This window comes from Silurus meridionalis, chromosome 13 (assembly GCF_014805685.1).
Source record: "Silurus meridionalis isolate SWU-2019-XX chromosome 13, ASM1480568v1, whole genome shotgun sequence".
NCBI lineage: Eukaryota > Metazoa > Chordata > Actinopteri > Siluriformes > Siluridae > Silurus > Silurus meridionalis.
In genome coordinates, this window is record NC_060896.1 from 26,541,962 (window position 1) to 26,562,515 (window position 20,554).

The following is a 20,554-nucleotide window of genomic DNA, read 5'->3' on the forward strand; positions in this document are numbered from 1 at the left end:
ATGGATAAGAGTCACATTTTTATGCAAAATGTGTTAATATTATTAGGTCAGTTCTATATACACAAAATGTAAATGGTCAGTAAGGATGCCCAAAAAATATATTTAAAATATTTACAAGGACTTTCAAGCCAGAAAGCAATCAGAACTTTGGATATAGATTTAAAGTCCTCCTTTTTTTATTTTTATTCAAAAATTTCAGTATTAAATTTACAATATTTCATTATGATATGAATGTAAATTTGTTTTTGTTTTTCACAATAAAAAATAAATAAATAAGTGTATGAGTGAGGGAACTTACGGATGGTGGGTTTACACTCCGATTCCCAAATCAGGTTCAATGACCATGTAAAAGAGTGGGGGAAAAAAAAACTGTAGGTAACGTGTTAAACAAAGATCTGAAGTTGATCTCTTTCTTAGTTTTTTGTTTTTCAGTTTCACGTCTACATTTATGTTCTTCTGCCAATTTACAATTTTTATAAATTATTAGGAAAAAGCAGGCCATAAACCAAATTTGATTATTCTGTAAAAAAAAGAAAGAAATATATATATATATGAATTTTCTTTGTGCAGGAAGTTAAAGGATAAAACCTCTGAAATGTGAATCACTCGTTGTTTAAAGTAAGAAAAATGTTTAACATTCAGTTCTAGGATATTTATTCTGATGACCAGAATTAGAAAAAATTAAAAATAATAAAAAAAAAAAAGACACAATTGCCCAATGAGGCTGAACTCCATCCTTAATCCTTAAAAAAAAAAAACAAGAATTTTTTCTTTATGAGTAAAAAGATTTCTGAAGTTTAACATCCTTAAATTCGAGTATCCAATCCTATAATGTAATCCCGAGTGAATGAAAGGCTCGTGAAGACAGAACCTTTATTTTGAGCTGAACTCTGATCAATCTTTGTGCAAATTCTGCTCAACTTTACACAGTATTTTATAGAGTTGAGAACTGTGGAGTAGTGCGATGATCTACACTACAATTTCGTGAATTTGTGTACAAGTAAAGATACATTTTATGATGGAGTGTATGCTCATATAACACACCTGGTTTTAGATGATTTTTACTTTAAATGATAAAAGTACCTGAATTTACTAAAACCTTTGTAACTGAATGAATGTCTCAGAAATCTTCACAAGCACACTCCAAAATCTACTCGAACATTTTCCCAGAAGAGTGGAGAACAATAAGGGGGACTCAATGTGAAATTAGATGTTAAAAAGCGTACTCATCTTATAGGCAGGTGTCTGTATAGTACATTAAATGTGTATATATATATATATATATATATTGTATAATTTTACACCAATTTACCTGCTGTTGGACATCTGTGATTCGCTTCATGATTCTATTTAGTAACAGCTACGAACTCGCTGATTCCCTTGTGTATTTGAAACTTACACACATTCTTTATATTCCCAAATATATATATATATATATATATACACACACACACACACACACACACACACAGAGTCTTTACCATGAGGTGCATGTTAAACATCCAGTGGTCAGTATTAGAGAATTTTACTCAAAGCACCAAATTTGAACTGCTCTAATACAAGATACACACATTTGTATGATTCTGTCAAGCAGACAAAAAACATGAACATGATGAATAGGACGTGTGACTTTGCCTGTTTACATCACGTACCGCTTGCACATTGACTACTCTAAAATATCTCCGAGTTTAATTTCTATAGTATTGTCCCTTCAGAAGATTATACTTAAATAATGGCTGAAATGTGAGGGGTGCACTTACTTTTGTAAGATACAGTGTGTATGTACATATATATATATATATATATATATATATTTATTTATTTATACACTGTGTGTGTGTGTGTGTGTGTGTGTGTGTGTGTGTGTGTGTGTGTGTGTGTATAGAATTACAGGGGGGAAAAAAAAGCTTAATTCATATATATTCAGGATTATTTCAGTCATTTTGTTGCATTGTATTCCATGAAAACCGTGTGTACGATGTAAATACACCCTGGAAACCTTATCAAAAATATACGCTAATCATAATCTGTGAAAAATCGTTCCATTCTTTATTGAAATAAAAATGCACGAGATCATTGTGGTCTCATTTACGCACATTCCAGAGCACGATCCTGCACTCCCGGTGAAAAAAAAAAGTACGAAAATCTACATCTGTAATACAAATAAAACAAAAGGAAAGTAAAGGTAAATACTGAAGATGTATAATATTTCTGATGATTATTATACGCACCCACAGCCGGACCCCGTGTGTGGCTTAAATAAATTAATTCCTATCACTGCAATCGTTTTGCATATTAACACTGATATACCAGTGCGTCCCAGGAGTTAGTGTCTCGAGTCTATGTTTCATTGATTGTCCAGACCCTCTATCACGGATCAGATGGTAGTGACATACTGAACCTTTTGCATGTACCAGAAAGATAGAGGGAAAGAAAGAGTGAGAGAATAACTGTTGTGCAGGAAAAGGTGTGGTTACTTTACAAATGTGTTTCTTCATATCGAGCACAAACGGTGTGTGTGTGTGTGTGTGTGTGTGTGTGTGTGTGTGTGTGTGTGTGTGTGTGCGCACTGGTTGATCATTTAACACACTACTCCCTTATACAAGAGCACGGCCCTTAGTTCTTCTCGTCTTGTTTTCACGGATTTCTATTTTTTTTTTAAGAAAACCCTGCAATGTACCCGAACCAGTGAACCAGGATTGGAAATAAAATGTCACTTTCTGTATATGAAGTGATTATTACTGTATAAGGCTGGTGTAAACTGTGTGTCTTGCATACTGTGAAGACCACCGTCATAAAAGGTCTGTTAGAGCAGCATAGAAATCTGAGATCTGTTATTAGTGCTGCATTAAAAAAAAAAAATAGTCAACAGTTTTGTTTTGTTTTTTTGTTTTTTACAGTACCGAATGATTCGAGACAGATCTCCTGAGACCTCCAGTGTTGGTGAAGAGACACAAAAGGCTTCAGAAAGTGCTCTGGAGGAGACAGTGACAGCCGCAGCCTGTGGGACAGACTTCCTGTGAGCGGAACCACTCCATCATGTGACTGGTGTGGCCGCCGTGGCCGCAGCTCAGGCAGAAGTTGGACGAGCCGCGGACAGCCACGTGGCAGATGGCGCACTGGAAGGTGAAGCGCTTGCACACGGCACACTGAGTGCCTCGGGCCTGGCTCCGACAGTGGCAGCAGTACACGCCAAACTCTGCAGGACACAAACACAACGTCACTGGGAGAGTCCCGTAGAAAGCTATGAAATATGATCTGCAGGAAAATCTGGGTCGGGAAAAAAAATCCATTAGTATTCACAATGGAAATAATACCGCAGCAGTTTGAGTTTGGATGACAGGCGCCGTTCTGAATAGCTTTTCATTGAATAGCTTTCATTACCTTACATTCCCCACTAGGGGGTGCTACAGTGCACGCATTCATTTTACCTGGGGAACGTAGTTACAAGTTCCCTCACGAACGTATTAAGCACAGGGTCACGTTTTGGTTTTTTTCCCCACAATTTTTGTTTTCAATGATAAAACTTGAAACCTTACACGAATATTTAAGAGGTCTATAAAAAAAAAAAGTATAGTTAGCGCAGTGTCACCGTGGCTACTCGCTCCGCACTGGAAATACGATTTGTAGCGAGTCGTAAAAATCGCTGTCACGTCTGTTTTTACGACACGCTATGGATTCTTGAACGCTTTCTGTCCAGCTTCAAAAATTTCTCTTAAAAGGAGAAAAATCCTGACAATTCTGCATATCGAGGGAGTGAATAAAAGAAGGATGGAAAAATTGAAGACATTTGTTAAAGTCTGCGGAAATAAAAAAAAACAGTTAAATAGAAAATATCAAAGAAAATTAAATAATAAAAGTAAAAACACACACACACACACACACAAAATAATGACAATTCATTCTGTTTTGCGTTTCTTCCCCGATCTGAATCTGAAATCTAACCGAACCGTGACTAAAACCGAGTCACATACCGAACGTGAATTTTGTGTACCGCCGCACCCCCATTACCAACAATGCAGTGGGAAATACCCCTGGCTTCAGGACTATATTAAGGCAGCCAGGAGGCGGCGCTTTATGAATATGAAGACTTGCTGTTCAAAGGTTTTCTACATCAAAAGATTCCTACCAGAACCGCTAACACATGGACAAAAGTATTGGGACACCCGAGTTTCCCAGCCATATGTGGTTCCTCCCGAAAATGTTACCACAAAGATGGAGGAACACAAATTGTATGTGGTATGAAATTTTCCCTTCACTCGAACTAGGAGGCCCGAAACCTGTTCAGCATGACGGTACCCCTGCACACAAAGCCATCTCCATGAAGATCTGCTTTACACCTGGTTGGATGTATGTGGAAGATCTCCTTTCTCTAGCGTGATAAACCCTATTAAACATATGAATATTTCACTGACTGCACCCCAGGTCTCCTCACGTCTCCTACATCAGTATCTTACAACTAGTAATCTTGTGGAACATCTTCCCAAAAGAGTGGAGACTACGATACCAGCAAATAGGGTATAAATATGGAATAGGATCTTAAAAAAAAAAAACATCACACCAATCCAATGGTGAGGTGTCTACAAACATTTGGCCTGGTTCATTATAACAGATATGAACTCACCGATCCCTTTGTGTGGCTCTGGAGGGCAGGACACAAACTTCAGAACTTCTGCCCTCTTCTCCTTCAGCCCCCAGCGGTGCAGAATCTCTCCGTAACACTTCTTAAAGTCGTCAAACTGTAGGGTGTTCGCCGGGTCTAATAATCTGAACAACCAATGAACATAAAAGCAAATTAAATGCTGAAATAATCAGGAAATAAAGTAGCAGAATTGTTAAAAACTTTAGTTTGTAGTGAACACACACACACACACACACACACACACAGTGCTAAAGGCAGGAGTGTGTACAGATGTGAGTGTATAAACAGAAGGGCGTATGATATACTGTAGTGCCATAGCAGGATGATGACCTTTTGTTCATGTCGTGTTGCTCTTTCTCGCGTTCCCGGGGATCTGTGTAAGCCTGGTTAGCGTAGCGAACCTCGTCAGGAGAGGACTCTCCCCATGGTGGAGCTTGTTCAGCTTCACGTCCAGCTGACGAAAAAAAAGAAATGAAATGACAGCAGATCAAGTACTTGTGTGTGGATCTCCAGGCATTCTTCTCGAAAGTGCTGAATTCGTACCAGAAGATAAAGTGAGAAAAGCAGGGAATCTGAGGTGATGTTGGGAAACACAGAAGGTAATCCACTCACCCATGTTCCATGCAGCATTGATGGAGTCGGAGGTACTGGAGCAGGAACCAGAAGTCAGTGAACTGGAAGTGAAGCTGGGCTGGAGGAAGAAATAACAAAACAACAAAAAAAAAAAAAACAACGACATTGAAGAAGAAAAATAATAATAATAATATTATATATATAAAATATAATAAATATAATATAATATAATATAATAATAATAATATAATACAATAAATAATTAATGAATGCATGAATGAGTGTATAAACAAATATATAAATAAATAATTTAAATAAATAAGTCAATAAATAAATGTATTAATATACAGAAATAGAAAAACGTGCTGTAACTGTGGCCGAAACTACAATAAATAAATTAATTAATTAACATGCAACTGCTAATAAAAGAATCAAATAAACCGATAAAAAAATAGGAGCATGCTGTAACTATGACTAACAAATAAACAAACAAACAAACAAAAACAAAATAGGGAAAAACATGCTGTAACTATGACAAACAAATTTATAAACAAACAAAAATAAATAAATAAGTAAGGGAAAAAAAAAAGGTTGTCTGTGACAAAAAAAACCCACACAAATAAATAAATAAATAATAAAAATTTAAATAAATAAATAATAATAAGAATGTCATGCTTTTCTCAAACTCTAATGAAGCCTTAATCCTGACTTATTTTTAAACAGAGGTACTTAAATGTGTTTGGCTTTCTATAAGCTCAGAAACAGCCAATCAAATTAAGTTTGTTGGTACTTATATATAAAAAAAAAAAAAGAAAAAAAAAAAAAAGAAAAAACATCTGTCTCTCTCTGCTTATCAAGAGAATAAATGATTTATATATACACGACTGTATTTCGAGAAGAGTGTGAAGGGTGAGAGGACTCACGTAGCGCGAGTGGTGCAGGGTGAAGCCAGAGCTGCGTGGGCCATACAGTGTGAAATAATCCTGAGGGATTCCCTGACCCCTGAACACACTGCACAGCATGGCCAGACTCTGAACATCACTCATCTGACTGTAGTGTTCAAGCCTGCGGAGAGATAAAGAAACAGCACGTCTCAGAACCTCACGTGAGAATCAGCATGATGAAGAGCTGCTGAGGGACTAAAAGACAGTGATTTGAGAAAATACAATGCGAGTGTCTTATTTTGTGATTTTTGTGCATTGTACTGGAAATGACAATCCTATAAACCAATCTTTCTTGCTGATAGCAAATATTTCACTTCACAATGTAGTGAAGTAACAGGAAAAGTCGTGAAAAAGCTGCTTAAGTACAATAACGAAATACATTTACTTTGTTACTGTTCACCACTGATAATAATCAAATCATGGAGTGAAAGATGGACAGCAAATCTAGTTAGCCGATACTGTCGTCAAGTATTAGAACCAGACCGTTGTCATTGTTAGAATGTTCCAGAGCTGTTATTCATATCTGCTGATATACAAACAGAGTGTAAACTCACAGAGTATCCAGTAGCTGTCGCCCAAACGGGTGCCGGGCCCAGGGCGTGTCTGCGTCAGGATCGGAGTCAGGGCACAGGTCAAGGCTGGTCGCTGCAGAGGCCAACGCCCAAACCTTCAGCACAGGAGTTCAAGCAAGAGTTAAAAAAAACAAAAAAAAACAAACCAGAAGTAGAAGATCAGAAGTTTGCTCCTTTCTACAGAGCAGAAAATGAAACACTCAGACTTGTGTGATGCAACAGAGTCTAAATGGAGAAAACCCTGAAACGGATTATTTTCCCATAATTACTGTAAGTACAGAGGGTGAACAGACGGTTCCTGAACACGTGGTTCCTACTGTGAAGCATGGAGGAGGAGGTGTGAAGGTGTAGGTGTGCTTTGCTGATGACAGAATTGAGGGCACACCTAACCAGCATGGCTACCACACCATTTTGCATTGACATGCCATCCCATCTACGAGCTACGAAGTGGTATCAAAAAGTTTGAGCATAGCTCTGTTTACAAGAAAGTACTTCACTTATCTACACACTATCAACTCCAAAATAGTCCCTGTATGGGAGACTATTTTAGGGAAATTGATTTAGTTAGTGGAGAGACTGCAGGTAAAGCCAACATTCAAGGTGCAAGAAAATGCCTTCTCAAGAAGACAGATCAATGCGAGAAAGGCTAAATTAGGCCATCCAACGGAGAAAAAGAATCGGATGCTTCATCTGATGGATGATGGCTGGAGGTTGTGGAAACAAAACTTGTGCCAGAGTTTAACCAACTGAGTGAAGTTCTGTGAAGTAAATTAGTCAGTTAAGGGGCTATTGCACATGTATAAATCGGAGGAGAGCATTTTGGCCATGACTATAAAATCTCAATAGCCTACATGGATAAAGCATTAAGTTGGCAAACAATCAGGGCGGATGATAGTAAAGCACTCAACTCATTTGCCCTCTTTCTGTCCAGCTGTGCAAATTAAAGATTTGGAGTGTATGAAGGAACTTCAAAAGTCTCATTACAAGGAACGGCTAGACTTTCCTCAGGAGCAAAGGGATGTGCTTCAGTTGTTTGAAACAAAAGCACATGAGCAAAGTTTGTCAGAAGAAATCAACCTGTCAAGTCTGTTTAAAGCAACATCCAACATTGTTGCACATAAAACCCAATACCACTTTTAGGGAAAAAACTGCCAGAGGTTGTCAAGAAACCGTCATCCACCAGTGGATTTGTAAATACAGTCAGCAAATAAACATATGGCCAGTGGGGCCGAGGATACGGACAATATTCTGGCCATAGTTCCATCGGCTGGTGCTAGCAGCTATTCCGGAAGAGGAAAGGGCAGTGGAAGTAAAGGATCTGGATCAAAAGGCATTTCCCCTGGAAAGAGTGTTAGATGTGCAGTGGTGCATCCAGTCAGATCAATTCAAGATCCGAGTTGTCATCCAAAACAAGTCTGCTACTAGAAGAGGGACCCTGTCCATGCCAAGTTCAGTGTATGATCCCTTGGGAATTGTTGCACCACTCATTTTATCTGCCAAGAACATTTAGCAAGAGCTTTTTAACAGTGGTGCCAATCGATACAAAGGTCTAAGCTATGGGACGCTAACCGACCTGGTTCAGTAAAACAGAAACAATCTCTTTGTTTTGGGAAAATCTAGAGTTTCCCCCTTAAAGCCCTACGAATGCTCTAAGAACGCTACGGAAGGAGTTGCAGTTGCCGCTGGAAGATTTAAGGTTAATCTAACCGCGTTTCGGCAAACTTGCAAACATCTACTGTATCGTTGGCATTATATAAGCTTTTAAATTAATTCTAAAAACTGTGCACCAAGTGGTCAGAACATCAACACTTTTTTGCAAAAAAACTAGTTTTAAAGCGTGATACAAACCTTTGCCAAATCTCTACGCCCGACCGCCAGAGCTGCGGCTGCGTTCTTCTGACACGTGTCCCGTATGTCGTTCATATTTAATCTGGGAAAAAAAATCCACAATTTAAAACAACAAATCAAGCTTTAATACAAATACTGTAAGTAAAGGTACTCACACGTAGGCCTCTCCGAGAGCTTTGTGTATCGGGAGGAGACAGGAAATCTCCTGAATGATTACTTTACCAGCCAGTTTGAGCGCTTTATTGCTGTAGTCTGTTCCCTCTCGTTTCCCTTTCCAGCGTCGGGATTTCTGATTCACGTTACAAAAATACAAAGAACAATCAGGTCATCATGAGCCAGGATGGATATTTATAAGGGGGTTAATGCTGGATTATCTCTACCGCTAAATTAGACCAGGATTTTGTTATATTTTCCAGTTGTCCTCATGTGCCAAGAAAAAGCAAGAATCTCGTATAAACGTTCCTTTAGAGAACTCAGAGTTGCACCATAGCGTCTTTTGAATGGACACAACATTATGTGTCGTTAAAAAGACGTAATATGGAAATACTAACAGTTAATGGGACTTGATCTCGGACATTTTGTGCATCGAGATCGGAATTAAAGTTGAGTGCAAAAGTTTGATAATATTTTCCACACTGTTTTTGGAGAGAAGGGGCTGACCAGGGTGTTAAGATGTTGGGCTACTGATCGAGGTAGAGGTCGACCGGTTCGTCGGTTTTGCTGATTAATCAGCGCTGATAGTAGATTGCTGGATCTATCGACAAAAATCCATACTGATAGTTTTTCCGGCCCGCTGTCATTACAAGAGCGGCCTCTAGAGGCGAATCACCAACGCCGCCATGCTGCATGGAGAGCGCTATACGACAATTTCGAGACTACATACACACTATTAACTTCAAAATAGTCCCCTTGCACAGCAATGCAGTGCAATGTGTAAAGTGCAATGTGTCCTGAAGTCTTCTTTTAAAAACGCTTTTGACACGTTGACTTATTATGGTCTGTGCATTTTATTTAGCACATTTTCATAATTCAGAACTTTTTTTTTTGTAATAAAATTCAGAACTATTTTATTTGGAGTGTTGTTTTTTTTTTTTTTTTTTTTAATCCAGTATCCATTTTGAAAACTATCGGTTGATTAATCGATTTTTGGCAAGTACAATCCAACATAGCTATCGGTAGCTGTAAAATCGGTCAACCTCTAGTCGTGAGCTCAAATCCCACCACCACTAAGCTGCACTCATTTTTTAGCTGGGCCCTTACAAAGGCCCTTAATTCTTAAGTGTTATATTGCATGAAATCTTGTTTTGTACAAAGGGTGCGCAAACTTTTGCACTCGGTACATGTTGGTTAGTAAAACCGATCGGTGTGTCCTTCCGAGGCGATTATGGAACTGGCAAAAATTACACGAGCAGCAAAGAAAAAAAAAGAAAAACTGAAACTGTTAGAAGTCGTTGATTGAAGGATTCGGCTTCGCGTGCGGTCGGAAGAAAAGAAAGGGTTAAAACAGGAAGAAAGAGAAAGAGAGAGAAGAATGGATGGAGGAGGTGAGGGATGGAGGGAGGGAGATCAGTACCGGACAGTCTGCAATAGTCTGCACAGACCAGCGCCGATGGACAAAAAGAGGCTTCTGATTGGTGTTTGGGGGTAAAACAGACCACAGCGACATGTGTGAAGGGGGGGTGCAATCCATCAGACCACAAAAGAAATCAAACAAAAAATAATAAAAAAAGAAAAGAAGGATACAATACAGGAAACAATGAGTGAACACAAACCAAGGCTAGGGAATATCTGAAAAATTTGACAATGTAGCATCTGAGGAGCACAAACGATCAGAAATGGTTGACTGATGGAGAGCTGGATAAAGATCTCTTAGGATCTTATGGAGATAATCCAGTGATTTCAGTGACATACTTAAAGATTAAAGGAATAATCTTGCCTTTTTTTATTCCGATCTTGATTCACAGCATCTTCAAGGACAGTTTACTCGAAATCTTTGCTCAGAGATGTTTCTGGTCTCCTAAACTGTATATCTAAAAAAAGCTCTCACCAGGAGATCATGAGTTCGAACCCCTGATTGGAGCAGGTGCAATATCAGTTTTTGTACTTCTGTGTAGTAATTATTTTCATTAATATCTCTAAAAGATTAGAAAGATATTCTAATGCATGCATACGAGGACAGACCGTGCTTTCTTCGGAGAGTGCTATACCTCCAGGTGACGCAACATGAGCAGAAGGTGACGCAACATGAGCAGAAGGTTGCGTCACCTGGAGGTAAAGCACCTCCAGGTGACGCATTGCTGGATCAGTTATTAGCAAAAATCAATACCGATGGTTTTTCCGGGTTGCGTTATACAGTACGAGAGCGGCCTCTAGAGGCGAATTACTGACGACACATGCTGTTTATTTGAAGTTAGTTTTTTTATTAGTTTTGCATGGAACCGTTTTTATTCATTTGGTGAGTTTCTTTTTGTTTCAGTTTGAATGCATGCCTTATATTTTCCACAATATTTATAATTCAAAATAATATATTTTATATGATATATAATATAATATATAAATGTTCTCCTTAGCAGTCTGTCTGAAGGCACTCCTTCCAATTCTAATTATGTGTTCCTCAGTAGCTAGGTTGCCAGATATTCCTCATAACAAATCCACTCAGACATTCCAAATACGTTTAAATTTTGTGCTCCGCAAGCCCGCCTTACCCGTTCCTTGTAGTAGAAGGAAGAGATGGATACTTGCTCTTTATCAGAGCGTGTTGGACTCCCGCTGTACAACCGCAGCGTGGACTGAGACTCGCTGCGCATTTTCATTGGGGTCATAAGGCCACTGTGGTACGCAGACAGAGCGGAGAGTGATCTGAAAAAAACACGCTTATTCATTATACTTAAATATTAACATGAACATTATTTTGAAGGAAATGTTACAGGTTTACCGAGGTGTTGGTTCTGTATTAGGGACGGTGCGATGCATGGACATGGGCCGAGTGAAATAAACCAGAGAGCCTGCAAGAGATAGAGAGAACATATCTATTAGTATATCGCTAGGACAAACTCTTAAATCTGATAGGTCCGAAGGTGTTTGAATTTTTTTTTAGCATACTGTATATAACGCAGATCCAAATCACAGGTCAACGTTTTTTACGGTAACAGCTTACACAGGTATGGCAACTGCACCATACACATGGATTTTGGGGAAGGAAATAAAAAAAATCTGTAATGCAATTGCTGATATTGTTACTTTTGTCTGGAAAAACTCATTTTATATTTCATCTGAAACAAATAGAACAAATGGAAGAAAAGCCTTTTTGACTAGAGGTCGATTGATTAATCGAATTTTGCTGATTATTTAGCACAGGTAATTGTTTGCTTAAACTATTGGCCCTTGGGAAAAAATCCATATCAATAGTTTTTCCAGGTTGTTGAAGTGGCTGAGAAGGTGTGCTGTCATTATACAGCACAAGAGTGGCCTCTAGAGGCGAATCACTGACACTACGTGTTTTTATTTATGTGAAGTTTTACTTTTTGTTTCAGTTTTGAATGCACATCTTATTTTCCTCAATATTTATTATAATACATATTTATTTACCACATTTTAATAGTGCTAAATAAATTCAGTAATATTTTTCATGGCCTGTTATATTTGTTTGTTTTATTTTTTTAATCCAGTAGCCATCGGCAAATACGATCCAACCTCGCCATCGGTATCGGTAAAATCCACTGTCTTTCAACCTCTATTTTTGACCAAGGAATTTAAGTGTTGTTTCTAGTGGAACATCTCAGAAAAGTGGAGGTTATTATAATAACAAATGGGGACTAAATGTGGAATTGTCAGGTGTCCAGAAACCTTTGTCCGTATAGGGTATTCTGTAACGATTCCCATTAGACCCAAGGAGTCTCAGAATTCAGTAAACTAGTAAAAAGCACAATGTAACTCATGGCTCACCTGTGCCACAGAATCGGGCGCCTGAGGTACGAGGGAAAGGGATGTTAGCATCCTGGTAAGACCCGTATGTGTTGGTGACGCGAGGGAAAGCAGGAAGGGCCGGGCTGACAGAGTTACCGAACACATGGGGATTAGTGCCGTCCTCCTGCAGTGCACATACAGGTCACGAATCAGGGACATGTAATACATGACTATTTTAACCTTCTAAAATATCCAGCACTAACCAAATCAGATTCGAGGCAGGACACCAGCTGCCTTACACATGGCTCCAGGCAGTTCTGGTTCCTCTTCACTTTCTGAAGCGAAGTGTCTGTCAAGATCTAGACAAAAAAAATACAAAATGACATGACACCGTATCGTTCAGTTGAAAATGTAAACATGATAAGGAATAAGCGTGCAAATCTTTTGGCACCTCGCAGTTTCTTATTTAATCTGTATTCTCTCCTATATTCTCGTATAGACTGATTGTGAAACCTGATTCCAATTTTGATTAAAATAACACTATCCCTAAAAACAAAAAAAAACACCTGTACTTTCATTTCATCCAAAAAAGAGACCAGAGTATATGTAAATTTCAAAAAGAAATCCTTCTCAAACCCTACATCAAAACAAGCTGCCATTTAAAGTTTTGTAGTATTTATTTTTCTATTCATATACACGATAATAATAAGTTTTTGGACACCTGACCATAGAATTGGTATTTAAACATCCCATTCCACAGTGAGTCTCCTTTCACTTTTATAAAAATATCTACTCTTCCGTGAAGATGTTCCACTAGATTTTGGAGTGTGCTTGTGCAGATTTGTGTGAGAGTCATTTAGAAACAAGGGTGTTAGTAAAGTCATGTAGCTGAGGTGAGGAGATCTGGGGTGCAGTCAGTGTTCACATTCATCCCAAAGATGTTCAATAGGTTTGAGAGCTGTAGAGATCTTCTACTCCAACTCATGTAAAGCAGATCTTCATGGAGCCGGCTTTGTGCACAGGAGCTTTGTGATGCTAGAATGTTACCACATCCGAAGATGAATCCAACTTTTGGGGAAGTACCACAAATGGCTGGAAAAGTCAGGTGTCCGAATACGTTTGTCCAAATAATGTGTTTCTATACTGTATGATCTGAGGTAATATATATCCATGAATGAATATACACTACATAGTAGCTGGTTACGTCTTTTAAAGATCCGTGGTGCTATAATGTGGTACCTTCTGTATCTTGGTCTTCATGGAGGATGAGATGGTTGTTGGGGAAACGAACTGGAAAGACGGTGCTGCGTTGTTCGGATACTGTGCGGGAAACTTCACTACCAGCCTGACCTGATTTGCTCCACAGTGGGCCGAGACGAAGCAGGAGCGGTTCACAGCATCCATCTACACACACACACACACACACACACACACACACACACACACACACACACACACACACTCTTAATATTTCCTTATTGCTTAGGGTTATACACAATAGAAATGTATAGAAGTTGCCGGTTCCTGACCTCCACATTGACGTTGCGGATCTGCAGGTTGACCAGCGAGAACTCCTGCTGCAGAGTCTGAGCGAGGCCTGCTGGGTCCTGCCTACCGCTGGACGCCTCAAACTGACCTACAGAGGAACAATAAATAAAGAGTAGAGGTTCATGATTGTAATAATAATGACAATATTAACAATCATTATTTGGTGTTAATGCCATCAGATGATATCCGTCTTATACTCTGAAATTTTGAACTATTTTAGAGCTGTGCAGTAAAAATAATAAATACGATAAACAGAAGTGGTTCTGCTTTCACAACAGCAATATGGCTCCAATTAAACAATATATTGTACTTTTTATCCATTTATATTTACAATAAACGGTTTTGCTTCATATTGTTAGACGCTTTCCAAAAAGATCTGTCTCCAGGAAGTTACAGCTCTACCTCTGCCATGTTAATCTATTATTCTAGTACTCTAGTATTCTAAGTGACTCTCAGGACACGCCTCGGTCTCCGTAGTGTTGTGATGCATCATATTCGTGTAGCAGCAGCGGTGCTGAGGGAACGCGCTCGAGAAACAGTTTAGCGACGAGAAATCGATCTACATAGAAAATATTGGTCACAAATTATTGGTCGCTTTGTAAATAATGAAAGTATAGAACATCTACTAATAATTATTTAGAAATAAAAAAAATGTGTATACATCGTTAACTTTTACGATGTGAATCTCTGAATCTTTCCATCCCTAATGTCTTCATATTGATTACAGGTCTATAACAAAAACAAGGGGATGGTTTGTGTGTGTGTGTGTGTGTGTGTGTGTGTATGTGTGTGTGTGCGTGTGTGTGTGTGTGGTTTCACCCTGCAGCTCGTTGGTGGTGAGACTGGGGCTTAGTGGAGGTTCTTGGGAGCGGAGTGTCTTCTCAGACTCTGTCGTGAGAGTCATGCCTTCCATCAACTCCTCCACATTGTCATTAGCACATAACTATAAGACAGAGACACACACACACACACACACACACACACACACAGATATAGAGCTCACAGTCATTTCTTTTTGTTTCATTTGTATACAATGTATTGTGAAGGAAGCTATTGATTTAGAAGGATTTCAGACATTTGACCTTGCCATGACCTTGACCCTGCTTGGCTCAATTCCAAATCCGAAACAGGCTGCTGATTATTCTCATAATGATACAAATCTCTCATTTATTGATATATTACGCTAAAGATAATCGCTTGAAAAACACTTGAATTGGGTTTCTTGCTTTAGTAATGAAAGTCATTCTCGCTGTATGAGGTTCCTGTCTGTGATGCAGCACTGCGTTTCTCTATAATATCGATACTTTCTATAGCCGTGACATCATAATGATGCTCTTATGAGGTGGATTGTGGATTGTTTTTTATGTAGTGACCCCCGATCTCTTCCCCTGCTTCAGCTTCTAAACATGTCTCATGTAAACTGGTTGCCTGTAATTCAACTACTGCTGAAAAGTGGTGTATTTGTAGATTAGATTCTTCGCTCTCAGTTCCACTGTTTCGAAACCAATAAAGCAGAAGTGAGTGACCGAATCATTAGTAGCTTCGCAGGTCATTACACCACATCATACCGATTTCTCCTACAGCCCTCACCTTCTGTAACTGAGGATCCACCCTCCATATCCGAAGTGTCTGATCTCTGGACCATGTGACTAGTTGGCAGTCCTTTGATCCTACAGAACAAAACAGATCATGTTATTGATATGTAGTAATTCCCTTCATGCTTTCTGTATTGGTCTGATCTCTTCCCCATGAGCACTGATTTGCTTTCTTCATGTGTGCACATGTTCTGTGTTCAGCCCATTATTAGTTAATAGTTATTATTAATATTATATTAGTATGTATACTCTGCCGTGGCTACGGTAAAATAACATCACAGCATTGATCAAACTTTTCTATAAACTTAAAATTTTACAGTTGAATTTAATTAATAATATTCATAAAAAGATTTTTATTACTCTATTGTTGGGTAATTGTACACAAATCATAGATAGATAGATAGATAGATAGATAGATAGATAGATAGATAGATAGATAGATAGATAGATAGATAGATAGATAGATAGATAGATAGATAGATAGATAGATAGATAGATAGATAGATAGATAGATAGATAGATAGATAGATAGATAGATAGATAGATAGATAGATAGATAGATAGATAGATAGATATTTTTTGACAGACAGAGTAAATACCGAATGTAGTTTTTAAATGATGATTTCATTTATTTAGGGAGAATCAAATTTGTCCAAAGCTTCCTGGCCCTATGTGAAAAAGTTCTTGCCCCCTAACAACCTATATGAAAAAGTAACCAAACATCAGGAACAATAGTTTTTCACAGCACTGTAGATAAACAAGTGGACAGACAGACAGACTGCACCCTCTGCAAACCTTGCCCTCAGAAATCAAGAGTTTTGAAGGTCAATCCTGCTCACCTTCTTTCTGAGGCCTCCATTGAAACTCGAGCACCACGTCGTCATGACCTACGAACGCATGAACGGGGCTGTTGAGGTCCAGAGTACTCCACAGGAGGAGGCTGTTCTCCCGCCTGAGCTGCGGCACCATCACCGTCACCAACCCGTTGGAAAACGGCTGATCCAAACCACAAGGTGAAAAAAAATTATTCACATCACTGTAATGTAGCGCATCAAAGCATAACAAATATCTACAACGCAAAAATGATATACAAGAAGTCAAATATCTTAAACATAGTCCACTTTATTAAGTGTATAAGTCTATATATATATATGGATATACTGATGTAAAAGAAACACACCGTGTATCTGGCCTTCCAAACCGGAACTTGGCAGGACAGGATATTGAGGTACTTTCGAGGTTGTCTGTAGTCCCAGAACTGTGCAGATCATACGATCGTCAATAGCGTGATCTCACACACCATGTGACATTTCTGTTTATTGTTCTGAGTTTTGAGATTGGGTTCATATTCACCCTGACGGAGTTGTCCTGGCTGGAGGTTGCTAGTATGTACTCGTTATCGGGATGCCAGTCCAAACCGTGAATCTTGGATAAGTGTGCAGCAACATATTCAACAGCAGTGTTGGGTTTCTGGAACACAGAACACACAATGACAGGTGTCTTTTCAGCCGTATAGCATGTAAAGATGAGAAATAGTGCTAAATAAAAAGAATATAATGTCCCACAAGAAATGACAGACATCTTGCTTGTTGATTACTAAGTAACAATAAAAGCTTGAGTCCACAAGAATTTCTTCCTGTTGTGTGATCGGATCTCAGAACTTGTTCTCTCATGTATGCAGTGGGATATACACACACCGCCGTTACACAAAGTCACTCATTAACACAACTCACCCGTCTGTCCCAGATCCTGACGTCTCCGTCGTGACTAGAAGCCAAGCAGTGCTGATTCTTTTTGTTCCACTTCACCTGAGATGCTCCAGCTGCAGACGCATTACATTTACAGACAAACAAGGATGAGTGTGTGTTTGAAGAACAGCTGGAGCTCAGTGATCATGTGAATTATTCCGTGTTGTGAACTCACCCACTGCTGATAGAGCTCCTGTAGGCTTACGTGTGTCTCTGAAAGAAATAAAGACAAAACACACACACACACACACACACACACACACACACACACACACACACACACACACACACATATATATATATATATATATATATTTCATAACTGCAAATTGATAATGGTGGATTTTTTGTCATTATCTAATAAACAACCAAAAAACATTATTGTGGGTAGATCTTGTAGATAAATATTAACAAAAGTGGAACAAGTTTCTAATTGAATAATGCCTCCTTATCGTGTGCTTTTCAATCAGAACTACACAGACATTATACTTTACACCTGTTTTGGGGCCTTACCTTGTGTCCCATATGTAGATGTAGGTGTCCACTGAACTTGTGACTAGAAGTTCTGGCTCAAACCACGACCAATCCAAATCACTGTGATACCAGCAAAACAGATTGATTAGTTAGTTAGTTAGTTAGTTAGTTAGTTAGATAGATAGATAGATAGATAGATAGATAGATAGATAGATAGATAGATAGATAGATAGATAGATAGATAGATAGATAGATAGATAGATCAGACAGACATTGATATACAGACAGACATTTTTCGATAAACAGATAGCTAGGTAGGTAGGCAGACAGACAGACAGACAGTGTTTGATAAACAGACATTTTTTTGTATAAACAAACAAACAGAAATTTTTTGACAGACAGAAATTTTTTGATAAACTAATAGGTAGACAGACAGACAGATATTTTATATATACATATACATATATATATATATATATATATATATATATATATATATATATATATAGCAAGATAACAGATCGACTGTATGAACATTACCTTATGACCCGCGTGTGGCCTTGCAGGGACGTGTGAGACTCCCCACATCCATCACGCCATACGTACAGGTCCACACGCTGATTGCTCTGCATACACACACTACAAATCAAACACTCCACATTCACCACACTGCAAACATCATCTAAACATAACAATAAAACAGCTCAGGACCTGCTGTTATAGTAAAACAATAGCCAACAGGATGGTGTAATGTCACTGATTGATCTCCTCATGCTGACATCACCACATCTGACATGTTGTAATCATGTACCCTGTTAGTCGGTTGCTCTAAACCCTCAGTACTGTAACCTGCGCTTACCGATGCAGCGAATAAGTGAGCCTCCGTCTTGTGCGGGTTCCACTGGACCGTGCCGACGTCCCACTTGCTCTGACGGCCGATTTTCCGAGGAGCTTCTGACGGCGCCTCCAGATTCACAACGTACAAAAAACGCCTCCTAACCCAAGTATAAAAAATACAATTATTTAAATACAAGAATGTAAAAAAATTCAATAAATGTTGTTGCACATCTGGGTTTTTTTTAACAATCTGGTCCTTGGCAGAATCCACACAAATTTCTATTTTTGCTCTCCCAGGCCCAAAACCCATATTAAGGTGAAATTATTTTATTCACATCCTAGTTTATTAGGAAGCAACCTTTCAGGGCCCTTGAGCAAGGCCCCTAATTCTCAACTGTTCAGTTGTAAAAAATAAATGAAACAAATATACGTCGTTCTGGATAAGAACATTGGCAGAACAGCAAAATGTAAATGTAATGTCACAGATACCCTAGAGAGAGACACTTCAAAGCTGAAACTGTTGGGCCCTTGAGCAAGGCCCTTAACCCTTTCTGCTCCATGAAGGCTGCATCTTGGCCGACCCTGTGCTTTGGCCACAGCTTGCTAACAGCATGGGATATGCGAAGTAATATACACATGACAAGTAAAAAAGCCTGTTCCTTTCTTTCTCTTTTTCTTTCTCTCTCTTTCTTTCTATACCAACTTCTTAAAAGGTGGAAGAGAAAAGAGCCCAGGTCTGTAATGACATAGTTCTATTGGAGCAAATAGAGTGAAAAGAAAGAAAAGAAAGCAAAGCTTGCATTTTTCACATATATTACAGCTTTCATGTAGAAGATTCTTTGTTTTCTTTCATTCTGGAGAGAAAGAAAGAAAAAAAGAAAGAAAGAAAGAAAGAAGTTATATATTTGTCACATGTACATCTACAGCACAGTGAAATTCTTTCTTCATATATCCCAGTGATGTTAGGAAGCTGTTGTCAGAGCGCATGATCAGCTAGGACACACTGCCCCTGGAACACAGAGAGTTAAGGGCCTTGCTCAAGAGCCCTCAGGAGTGGCAGCTTGAAGGTGCTAGGGCTGGGCCTTGCACCCCTGACCTTCCAATAAGTAAATCAGATCCTTAACCACTACATTTCCACTAAGAAGAAAATATCTATCGTTCTCTATGCATCTATGATGAATAAAAGCCTCAGATTCTTTATCCCTCTGAGAAAGTAAAAGTGAAACAGGGTCTCAAAGATGTGCAGAAGGACATAGAAAGGACTGGTGTGTGTGAAAGTATTTTAACAGGACATTGTGGTATGTGGCAGGAATGTACACACCCTGAAAGCACAGCATAGCGCCCTAAACAATCCACTGACATCGCAGTAGCCTGGAAAACACAAGGAATTAGAAATGAAGTGCACAAGAACAACACACTTCCTCAAAGTACTCAATGGTTATGATAGTGATTATGCTTGTTATAAATGGCAGCACTGACAATTCAATCAGAAAAATACATCAAACCTGTTCTTTCTTATCAGAGTTATATTAGAAATATCTAAACAAATTATAAAAATATGTAAATAAATCATTGTCAGTCTACTCAGCTCGCAGCAGCATAGACCCTACTGAGAAAATGAATAAAAGGTGTACATAAAGTTTTCCTGTTTTCTGGATTAACTTTCCAACTATCTTTGCGTAGTCTGTCCTCAGTCTGAGATGTAAATAATGCTGAGGATCCGAATGATCACGTCCCATCCATGCTTTTATACCTGAGCGTCTCTGAACTCCACCACGACATTCTCGCTGCTCCACCGGGCCGCCATGTTTCTCCCACTAAAACATCAACAAATGACATCAGGAGATCTCGCGGGATTTTTTCCCCG

The 20,554-nt window shown here is 38.8% G+C and overlaps 1 protein-coding gene across 2 annotated transcripts; it reads right to left on the reverse strand.

Annotated features, from left to right (window-relative positions):
- Nucleotides 1–2,028: 2,028 nt before the first annotated feature.
- Nucleotides 2,029–20,538, reverse strand: wdr59 (WD repeat domain 59). 2 transcript variants are annotated; one of them, XM_046865060.1, is made up of 27 exons: nucleotides 20,441–20,538; nucleotides 20,009–20,058; nucleotides 18,710–18,845; nucleotides 18,391–18,476; nucleotides 17,890–17,970; nucleotides 17,552–17,589; nucleotides 17,362–17,450; nucleotides 16,982–17,098; nucleotides 16,809–16,886; nucleotides 16,468–16,624; nucleotides 15,624–15,703; nucleotides 14,853–14,976; nucleotides 14,015–14,121; nucleotides 13,725–13,889; nucleotides 12,749–12,844; nucleotides 12,525–12,669; nucleotides 11,515–11,584; nucleotides 11,285–11,438; nucleotides 10,153–10,206; nucleotides 8,735–8,868; nucleotides 8,580–8,661; nucleotides 6,714–6,826; nucleotides 6,139–6,280; nucleotides 5,255–5,333; nucleotides 4,973–5,096; nucleotides 4,625–4,767; nucleotides 2,029–3,199 (listed from the first exon to the last, which is right to left on the reverse strand). In XM_046865060.1, exons 1-27 carry the CDS (start codon nucleotides 20,492–20,494, stop codon nucleotides 2,964–2,966), a joined length of 2,934 nt encoding a protein of 977 aa, XP_046721016.1. In that variant the 5' UTR covers nucleotides 20,495–20,538; the 3' UTR covers nucleotides 2,029–2,963. The 2 variants fall into 2 exon arrangements, with proteins under 2 accessions (XP_046721016.1, XP_046721017.1); XM_046865061.1 differs by lacking the exon at nucleotides 10,153–10,206.
- Between the last annotated feature and the right edge of the window lie 16 nt (nucleotides 20,539–20,554).